The sequence below is a fragment of the Belonocnema kinseyi genome, chromosome 2 (genome assembly GCF_010883055.1).
Source record: "Belonocnema kinseyi isolate 2016_QV_RU_SX_M_011 chromosome 2, B_treatae_v1, whole genome shotgun sequence".
Classification (NCBI taxonomy): Eukaryota; Metazoa; Arthropoda; class Insecta; order Hymenoptera; family Cynipidae; genus Belonocnema; species Belonocnema kinseyi.
In genome coordinates this window covers 28,111,828-28,123,043 of record NC_046658.1, presented here as the reverse complement: position 1 = coordinate 28,123,043, position 11,216 = coordinate 28,111,828, and the positions used below count along the sequence as shown (strand labels likewise).

Below are 11,216 nucleotides of genomic sequence, written 5' to 3'. Positions count from 1 at the left end.
GAAATAGCCGTGTATCAGCCAAAGGGAGTTTGAAGCAAATTGAAAGAGGGTTTTGACATTTAGCGTCCTGCATGGTCGTCCAGAAAAGTAGTGAAACGAGCGCTAAATTCGAAATGTGTAGTTTATGAGAAACAAAAGAAGGAGCATATTTTATTAGAATATTCATGAGAAGAATACAAAGAAAATAAAAAAATAAGTATATTCTTTTACCATCTGCACAGTATATACGTATAGTATATAAGAATGAATGAAATTTATGAAAAAATTCCTGAATGAAAGGAATCAAATGAATGGAAATAATTATGGTGGGACTATGATTTCGTTGAAAATGTAACGATTTCAAAATAAAAATTCTTTATGGTTGAAAATTCGTCTCAGGCGGTAGAATGTTAATCTTCTTGATTACTAATTCTTATTTTTTATTTAAAATTCATTTCTTCGGTTATACATACATAATAAAATGAAATAAAATTCATACGAATATTGAAGCAATTTTATTAGGTCGGTTACAATTTGCAAAAAGCGTACGGATATATTTAACCTTTGGCGTAATACAAAAATGTATATACAATTTCTGAGCATTATATTTCAAGTCGATCATTATAACGGATTGGATTAAAATGCAATTTACTGGTTCAAAAGTGAGTTCGTTTAAAACTTGCAGGCTTTTATAGAAAATTGACTAATGGCTTAAAATGTTTATTTCCCTGCTGAAATTTTAACTGAATTTTGTTTTTGTTATTAAAATTTAAATACTTTTTACTCTAATTTTTATTTTCCCTTTCAAAATTCATCTCTTTTTAGTATAAATTTCATGTTTGTGGGATTAAAATGCAATCTACTGGTTCAAAATTGAACAATTTTATTAAGAACTCATTGTTGGATTAAAATTGCATTTTAATCTAACAAACATGAAATTTTTACTAAAAAGAGATGGATTTTTAAAGGTAAAATAAAAATTAGAATACAAAGTATTGAAATTTCAATTTAAAAAAACATTTCAGTTGAACTGTCAGCAGATATATATAAATTTTAAACCATTCGTCAATTTTTTATAAAAGCCTGAAAATTTTAAACGAAAAGTATAAGTTTTTAATAAAATTGTTCACTTTTGAACCAGTAAATTGCATTTTAATTCAACAAACATGAAATTTTGATTAAAAAGAGATGATTTTTTAAAGGGAAAATAAAAATAAGAACAGACAGCATTTAAATTTCAATAACAAAAACAAATTTCACTTGAAATTTCAGCAGGGAAATAAAAATTGTAAACCATTAGTCAATTTTCTATAAAAGCCTGCAAGTTTTAAACAAAAAGGAAAAGTTCTGAATAAAGTTGTTCACTTTTGAACCAGTAAATTGCATTTTAATCCAATCTGTTATAATGATGGACTTGAAATATACTGCTCAGAAATTGTATATATACATTTTTATATTAGGCCACAGGTTCAATATATCCGTATGCTTTCTGCAAATTGTAACAGAACTAATAAAATAACTTCAATGTTCGTTTGAATTTTATTTCATTTTATTATGTATGTATAATGCATGTTTATTTTATTTCATACATTGTATGTCAGAAGAGTAATAAATGTACCAAAATATTAATGTGAATTGATTCTTATTATATTTCATCCACATATTCTGCAAATCACCTCTATATCGTAACAATTTTAAATCAATTAATACTTCTCAAAACCTTAGAATAGTGAATATAGGAGTAAAATAAATTTTTAACCAAGAAGAAGTTATTATCGAAATATTTAGTCGTGACAAATTACGTGAAAACATTTTTAATTAAATTTAAAATGTAATTAAATTTAAAAATTACTAGAAAAAAAAATTATTTTCAATAAAAATTGGAATAGTCACATTTTCAGTTCCAAAAATGAATTTTCGGTTAAGAAAATGAAGTTTTATATAAAAACTTATTTTCCGCCAAAGAAATTAATTCTTTGCAACAAGAAACAAAGATTTTTCACAAAATACATGAGACACCAACCAAATATTTCAATTTCTAAAGAAATTCTCTATCTACTATAAACCTAACCTACAATATACGTCCATCGAAAAAAATGTAATTTTATGTAGAACATATAAATATTAATTTCAAGTTATTCAATTTTCATTAAGTACATTAATTTTCAACCAAACAGAAACCAGATGTTTCACAAAGTATTTGAAATTTCAACAAAAATTTTGAATTTTTTAAAGGAATTGTCAACTTCATATTTCAATTATTAACCGACGAAATGAATTTTAAATAAAAAAGAAGAATTAGTCATTAAGGAGGTTAGTAATCTACCGCCTAAGACGAATTTTCAACCAAAAAGAATTATTTGTTTGAAATCGTTACATTTTCAACAAAATAATAGTTTCACCATAATTCTTTCCATTCATTCGATTCCTTTCATCCAGGCACTTTTTCATAAATTTAATTCATTCTTATATACTATACGTATATACCGTACGGAAAGTAAAAGAATATAATTATTTCTTGTTTTATTTTCATTCTTCTAATGAATGTTTTAATAAAATATGCTCCTTCTTTTGTTTCTCATAAACTACACATTTCGAATTTCGCGCTCGTTTCACTTACTTCTCTGGATGACTATGGAGGGCGCTAAATGTCAAAACCCTCTTTCAATTTTCCTCAAGCCATCCCGTATCCAGTGTATATATATATATATATATCAGTGAGCACAACTCGCCGAACGGTAAGGAAGCGTAGCACAGCTCAAATTGACAAAGTCTTTAAATAACGTACAGACTGTTATTCGAAATTATTGGTACTAATAATAGACTTTGACAATAGTTTATATGAATTTGAATTAATTAATTTTATAAGCAGCAGCGAGTCATGCTACTCTTCATCAGTGCTTGACTTGTCGTGCTACTTTTCGTCAGGTTTTTGCGATTGGTGTTACGCTTCACCAGTGCTTTGCGAGCGGTGTTAGTTTTTGCCAGCGCTCTAATAAATGAAGAAAGATAATAAAATTGGTGTGTACAATTTATCGTTAAATTGAAATGTACTCGTTGGGACAATTTGGCATTGTCAGGCAGGCGGAACCATGTGGGGAAAAATTTACATTTCCACAAGGGGAAAAGGGGAGGCGGCAGAAATTTACATTTGTTGATAGCTCATTGCGAGTTGGCTATTATGTGATTATACCACTTTAATACAAGGTTTGAGTAAATAAATAATAATTCCATGCAACGATTTTATAACGAAAATTTTAAAAGCCGTAAATAAAGAATGGGATGAAACTAAGCGGTGCTGAGCCGTTCAGCCGATACTCCATGGCATGGAAAACGTTAAAATAATTATTCGATTCAATAATTTTTTAAGCGTCGAGAGCTCTTAAAGGGCGCGATGACGACCAGTAGGTGGAATACGTATTTTAACATGGCAATGCCGAGAGCAGAACAACGGAAACACTGATTCATTCACGAGAATGAAAGACCACAATTCAACAAGTGCTGGAGACTTGCGAGGGTCCTCGTTTTCTTCATATTCAAAGCACCAGCAAAACACAAAAACCCAGTTAAAAAATCCGGCACAAATTCCCATTATAAGGACACGAAGATACGCGAGGAATTCCAACCTCCCGGCGAAAATAAACATTACCTTTCCTCCTACAGAAAAGAGTAACTGATTCTACGTTCAACTAACCATAAAAAACGGAATTTATTCGACGTCCCACTTGTGGTACCTCGCTGTATGGGTGCGGAACGACTGAGAACGTTTATTGTACGTTGCTGAGCGCTTCGTATTGCCCGCCTTTGGGATGAGTCGCCAAAACGAAAAGAGGTGCAGGAGCAGCTCAATTGAAGGGATGTAATTAGTCAAAAATATCTTAGTGTAGATCTGAAACATTTCCGATAAATTTAAAAGATCTCGTCCTCTCTGATATGAGAATTGTCCACGTTTGGCAAAATATAACGCAACAAATTGGGTACAGCCAGATCGGATTCGCATCCTATTGCGGGAGTCTTGAGTAGGCTGGCTTTTTGTCTATTTTCGTAGCTTCGAGTGCGCTGTTAAGGGATGTGAGATGACTTCTGCCCTCATAAGGATTACTATTGCAGACCAAGGTATCGCTCCAAGGCTACTAAGTTCATTCACAAAGCTAGGGAGTCTCTACAGGCATCCAAGATTTCCAGCCAGGTTCCAGAGCTATTGGAAACAGCAAACGGAAAGGCCGGGACTAGATTAAACACCAGGATCTCAATTTCTAGGCACGAGGGCAGCAGGAAAATCTCAGTTCTCAACGTGCATTCGAGAGTTCCGAAATCCCGCGTTGTCCTTCGGCGGTTGAAAGTCGAGACAAGGTCAAAGCAAAATAACGACGACACATTATTCCTAAATTCTTGAATCTGACATAAAATAAGGCCTCGGAGTTTCACGTGTCGCGCAGCGGTGAGGACCCGATTTCAAATAATGGACAAATAAAATAATACAAAAATATAAAAAATCATGTCATATATAATATTAATTATTAATATAAAAAAAACATTTCACGTAAATTAAAGCAAATGACAAAGAATATGGACCAATTAGCATGCATAAGTGAATTTTCATTAGAGTAAGATTCAAGAGTAGTTAAGTCAGTTTTTTTTATTTTTTTCTCCTTTTTATCTGAAGGTTTGAAATTTTAAAAGAAAAGTGTGGGATTTTTGGGTTGCATGCCTAGTATTACATAGTTAATCTCGAGGAGGGAAATCAGGACGTGGAAATACAGGAACTATATAACATAATAGAACACTTCAAGGTTTCTCTACTGAAAAGTTCTATATAGGTTTCTATATATGAACCTACATAGGATCATACATACGAACCTATATGTTTCACTTATAGGTGTGACATATAGGAAATGAGATAGGATCCTATAAAAGATCCAATATAGGTTTCGATCAGGGTACGACTCATTACTCAACCCGCTCAAATGGAGTAAAAAAATGGTTTTTCCCCGTTCCAAAAAATAAGGTTGAACATTGTTGACAACAAGAAAGTAAGTGTGACGAAAAGGATTTTATTGTTAAACTTGGACATGCAATGTGTAAGGGTTACTTTTTAAGCGATCAGATAATTTGGATAAAGAAAGTTTTAGCCCCTGATGGAACGGTTATGATGGTAAGTATTACAGTTTGTTTACATTGATGTCCATTAATCTAAAATAATTGACTTTTTTACTCCGTTTAAGCGGAAGAGTCGTACGCTGAGCGACGGTTCGGATCTATGCATCGATATCTTTAGTCCATGTTCATTTATATCGAGGTGTCTTATCGGTAGGATGCCAACGCACATGACACGACTTGATGGTACTTAGCCAAAAAAAAAAAAAAAAAAAAAAAACAATAAAGTCCATCACAAAACTGACGTAGCGCATTTGTATGGTGAGTCACCCCCCTGGTTCAACCAAACAGTCTAGTTGCTCAATGTTACTTTGCGAAATACCAGTCTGTAATGGCTTATAAATAATTTAAGCATACAATGAAAAAGACGTTAAGACGGCTGAAAAATGAAATAAAGTATTACAAAAAAATTTGTCAAATGATTTGAATGAGTTCTGTCACGGGTTTGTAGTTTGAACAAGTCTTTTTTATCTCAAAAGTGGTTGAAAAGGTTGATTACTCGGCATTTATTTGTTGGATAGAATTTTCTTATGCCCCTCTGATTTTTCAGTACGAAATCAAAGTAATCGACAAGAAGTTTGCAACGGATTTGTTAGTATTGTAGCTTAAAATCTCTTTTGTAAGATTAGTAGTAATGTTAGAAGTAAATAACTTATTGTTAATTGGTTGATTAAATACAATTTCCTTTGTATTCGCAAACAGACTGCAATAGGATTTTTTGCATTATCAGGCAGATTTTATTAGTTTTTTATGGAATTTTGTCTACTATTCTTTGGTAAAGCACTACTGTTGGCCCAGGATGCAATGAAAACTGTCAATCCATGAAAACATGATTTTTGGTACATTTACACAAATTTGTTAGGGGTTCCTTCACATCTGTTTCTAGAAAATTCAGAATGCACTCCTCAGGTTTGGAAAGAGGGAGGGAGAGAGAAATAATTAATTATAAATTAAAAAATTGACCAATGGACCAGAATTTGTTTGAGAACCGGAAAAACACAGTCAATATTTCTTTTCTGTCCAGGAATTTTCGAATTAGGTTAAACATTTGCAAATGGATGAAAAATTGTTAATAGTTAACCCGAATCCGCGAAATTTTTTTCAGGTATCGTTGTGAAACGTGAAGGGGTTTTACCTGACTTCTAAACTGCCTTTAAAAATTTGTGGGTGTAGTTCGGGTTTTACTTTCCGATATAAAGGGTGTACCATATATGGTACGCGGGTTTTAAGCTCAAAGAACGGCAGAAATCGCGATGTTCGTTTTATGTGTAAAACGTACCATATATGGTACTGTGGTGGGTTCAGGTTAAACAATTTTCAGTACTTCTTTTTTAATTCGTCGAATTTTGATTGCCATAAATTTGGAATTAAAGGGTAGTACATCATTTAAATATATTAGTTTTAAAATTTATGTTTTACAATATAATTAAAATAAAATAAATAAAGCACCGGAAGCAAGTTACGAGAGAAATAGAGGGCCAGCAAGTAGGAAATAATTTGCTCTAAGTCGTTATTGCGCAGAAAAATTGGATTTTTCAATAAGAACTGATTGAAAACAATGATAAATTATTGCTGTATGCTGTAAGTGTTTTATGTAATAATTATCACGCAATATTATTTTTCAGATGAAAAGAAATAAAGCCGTAAAAAAATTCTATTTAAAATAATAAAGTGAGTGATATTTTCTTATAAAAATAACATTTGTTATTGATTGGAAATATATTGAGTGAAGATATTATTCTTGAGACGAAAAGAAATTATTCCATAGAAGAAGCAAAATTTGCTATGTTCAAAAATGCGATTTAACGGAATTTGTTTATGAGAATGGCAATAATTTTTTTCGGTTTTTGGTTCGGAAAATTAAATGACTGGGAAAAATGTTTTCAAATTGGGATAAAAATTGAAAATGACAGGAAATTTGTTTATTAGTTTTGAGTGGCCACTCTGATTAAATTTTTTTTAAAAACGTCAAGAAGAGCAAACTTCCTAATCAGTAATCTGAAAATATTATTAAATTTTGCATTTAACAATTTAAAACCCGCAATAGGTCTTGCGAAGAGGGTTGGAGCTCGAGTTTTAATCGCTAGTACATCCGAAGTTTATGGTGATCCTACTGAACATCCTCAGTCGGAAACCTATTGGGGAAATGTAAATCCAATCGGTAAATTGTGATCTTTTAATAGTATTGAATTAACATAGATATTTTTTATGTAACAAGATTATTTTTTTATATAGGACCTAGAGCTTGTTACGACGAAGGAAAGCGTGTCTCAGAAACTTTAAGTTATGCTTACATGCGACAGGAAGGTGTTCCAATTCGCATTGCTCGAATTTTTAATACATTCGGCCCAAGAATGCACATGAACGACGGACGCGTTGTATCAAATTTCATCTTGCAGGCACTGCAAAATGATTCTATAACCATTTATGGCAATGGAAAGCAAACGAGATCTTTCCAGTATGTATCTGATCTAGTCGATGGTTTGATGGCTTTAATGGCTTCAAATTACAGTCAGCCTGTGAACATTGGAAATCCCGTCGAACACACGATAGAAGGTACCAAAAAAATTAAAATTTTTATCCAACTTGAGAACTAGACAACTATAATGCAAAACATTGTTTGATTCTGCAACGTGCCATCATACATTACCGCTTTTTTGCTCTCAACCTCTTCCACATTTTTGCTAAGTGCAAGCAGTTCTATATTTTTAAATATCAAGGTTTTAACAAATTGATCGCTTAGTTAAAAAAAAATTATTATTGGGCAATTTTATGACATTTATGAAAGAATGTGATAACCTCACCATTATTTTAAGACAAAAAAATCGCTAGAGCTACTTTTGAGACAATTTAATTTTCAGTGTATAGGTTAAGATAATAAGTTTATTTTTCTCGGAATAAATGAATTTTTTGTGTAGTTTCTTGCCTATGCTACATTAGACAAGAAAATAAAAACTTACAAGACATTGGTTTTTTTTATATGCAAGAAATACAGTCTACTATCATTTATTCTTGACAATTTCGATAATTTAATAAAATAATTTTTAATAACACATCATTTTTTGCAGAAATTATGAAAATAACTGACTACGTGGTTAAGATTTAATCTTTCATTTTCCCAACCGTATCTCAGAACTACGCAATTTTTTAATAAGTGTAATATCACAGGATCAAAGTGTTTTAGCTTAAAATAACTATAATAAATTAATTTCGATTTTCGAGAATTGCACGCAGCTCTAATTTTCTTTGATTATTACAGAATTTGCCTTCATAATAAAGGATTTAGTAGGAGGCACCAGTACAATAGTCGAGCTGGCCGCTATGGAAGATGATCCACAGAGAAGAAAGCCCGATATTTCTCGAGCAAAGAAATACTTGAATTGGGAACCAAAAGTTCCTTTAGCTATTGGCCTAAAGAAAACTATTACATATTTTGAAAAGGAATTACAGAGAACGAAGCACTATCAGAAGGACGTTAAACAGCCTGCCTTAAAAAACGACCACGATATAATCGAGCAGCTGTAGGAATACAGTTTCCATATACGTCTAGTATGATATGAATTCGTTAAGGACAGAAATGCGCCAAAAACCATCTGATATCTGATTTTCAGATTTTTTTAAATTTACGAAATTTAAATTAGACCAAAATCCAAATTAAAAATCCCATTTAACGTCCAATAGTCAAATTGATGCAAAATCCTGTTAAACAAAACAAGAATCCAACGAACAAATTTTGACCACAACGAATAAACGAAAACCAAAAAAACCCCTATTGTAATCTGAAAAAAACCCAAAAAAACAACAAAAAAATAAAATAAAATTTTCGGAAAAAAATAAAAAAGAGGAAAGAAAAATGAGAAGGCAGCCAACCACATCCCCTTCCTTCTCTTTTTCTTTCTTTTGTCTTTTTTATTTTTATGGCCATCAAATTACAATGAAATAAAAATAAAAAACATAAATAAATAAATTTGCATTACCAACGTTTCGGTACTTGTACAGTACCCTTATCAAGGCAAGAAAATTTTAAGTGGTAGAAATTGACAGCACCCACGAACAGGTGCTCTCTCTCTTTGATACCTGAGAATCGAATGAGGGTCAGTAGGCCAATCTGTTATAAACACAATATAAACATCTGTCACAATTACATTAGAAATAGAGAAAGTAAAAGAAAAACAGAATTCATGAAACAGCTACGTTATATGTAATTAATCATATTAGCATAACTTTTGTTCAACCCATCCAAATCGGTTTTTAAATTAATAGATAACTTTTTTTGTTTTTTAATATAAAGCGTTTCCATGAATTCCCTCTTTCTCTCATTACTTTCACTATGCAAAATTTGAACATTATCCCAGTCAAACTCATGGTCAACATCAACAAATGCCTTTGTATGTCTGACAAGAACACTCTTATAAAAGTGTCCCAAACTAACTTTTTTATTTTTTTCCGAAAATTTTATTTATTTTTTTGTTGTTTTTATGGGTTTTTTTCAGATTACAATAGGGTTGTTTTGGTTTTCGTTTATTCGTTGTGGTCCAAATTTGGTCGTTGGATTCTTGTTTTGATTAACAGAATTTGCTTCAATTTTTTTACTCTAACATTATTAAGTACGCAATCCGCTATATGAAAACCTATAGCAATTTACAATTTTTTATAAATTGCGCCTGCGAATCGTTTAAGATTATAAAAAAAATAGTGTTCAGTTTTTTGATAAATATGTTTTCAGTGATTTCAACATTAAGAAACGGACCCACTTTGTCGGTATGGAGTTACTTATAAGGGCGTATAGCAGTATAAATTCCCGATATTTGAGACTTGAAACGAACTGTCTAGGTTGAAAAATGAGACTCCGGTGAACATTTGAATTTGGACATTCGAAAAGCTTCTTTTCAAGAAAAACTTGTTTGAAGTTGACAAGTGCCACACGCACACGTGTTATATTATTTTGTCTATAAATGTGAAATTCACTTACTTGCGATTACTTTCCGGACATTAGTATCATCTCACCAGATAAAACGTAGATTGGAGTATCATTTTCCATCGTGAACCTAAGATCGATATTTTTTGCCCCTGTTCGTAAAAACGCGAATATCTACTTTTAACTACGATAAAAAAGTGGACCGTTTTCTCGCGAAACATCTCATTTGTAGATTTTCGTGGCTAGTTGTCAAGCTTTTTAAGACAAATAGTGAAAATCATGCTATTTGATTGGCAGGACTGGAAAAGGGAGCGAGGTTCTTGTCAGCCCGCCTAGTCTATTCGTAAGAAATGATGGACGAATAGACACTACTTTTATAGAATTTTTTTATTCAATTAAGAATAATATGGTATTGTCAGTAATTTATGCTAATTTTAGAGTACTTTATGGTAATTTAATAGTAATTTCTGGTAACTTATTGCTTCGGGCTGATCTAATAAAACCATTACAATTAGTCTGTCAGCCAGTGAAAAAAAGTAATTGGGATGAATTGAGAACATTTTTAGGAACCCACATGAATCTCGCTATGCAACAATTACGAATTAGGCCAGGTTGTGCATTCGTGAAAAGTAATATAACTTTCAAAATTCCTATTCGCCAAATTCAGCGAAAATTTTGTAGGAGAGCTAATTCGTGTGTATGTATCCGCACAAATTAATTGTATTGTCAGCTAATGCAGTTTAATTCGCGTAGTTTGAATTCAAACTCAAAATTCACCTAAATTCACCAGCGCGAAGACAGTTAAAAATAAAGCGAATTCCTAAAGTATAATCAATGAGCTAGTCATAACGGATTCGTTGTAAATATATAATGTGTGTGTGTCTTCAAAGGGCTTTAAATATCGCTAAGAAGTACATGGAAGAGATTATTATGGACTTTGGATTGGACAAGTGTTCCAAAACTCATCTGAAGAAAGGAAAGATTATTGGCGCTCCCAAGAACCCTGAGCTTGTGAATATAAGTGTTATCAGACATGTTGACACTGGAGAGACCTATACATACGTGGTCCTGTCTCAGAGCCGCATTTATGATGTAAAATCAGTAAATGAGTCTCCCCGAAGCTAACATAAGCATCTTCTGCGACAGGTTTGGTCATCAAATC

The 11,216-nt window shown here is 32.0% G+C and overlaps 1 protein-coding gene across 2 annotated transcripts in view; it reads left to right on the top strand.

Moving 5' to 3' along the window:
- The window catches only part of LOC117166988 (UDP-glucuronic acid decarboxylase 1), an 82,766-nt gene extending 73,990 nt beyond the window's left edge, over positions 1-8,776 (top strand). Inside the window, exons 3-5 of one of the 2 annotated variants that reach the window (XM_033351512.1) lie at positions 7,184-7,297; positions 7,372-7,692; positions 8,396-8,776. In XM_033351512.1, coding sequence (XP_033207403.1) covers positions 7,184-7,297; positions 7,372-7,692; positions 8,396-8,661 — 701 coding nt within the window. In that variant the 3' untranslated portion in view covers positions 8,662-8,776. The remainder of the gene's footprint in view (positions 1-7,183; positions 7,298-7,371; positions 7,693-8,395) is intronic. The other variant, XM_033351513.1, reaches the window with a different exon arrangement.
- Positions 8,777-11,216: the final 2,440 nt, after the last annotated feature.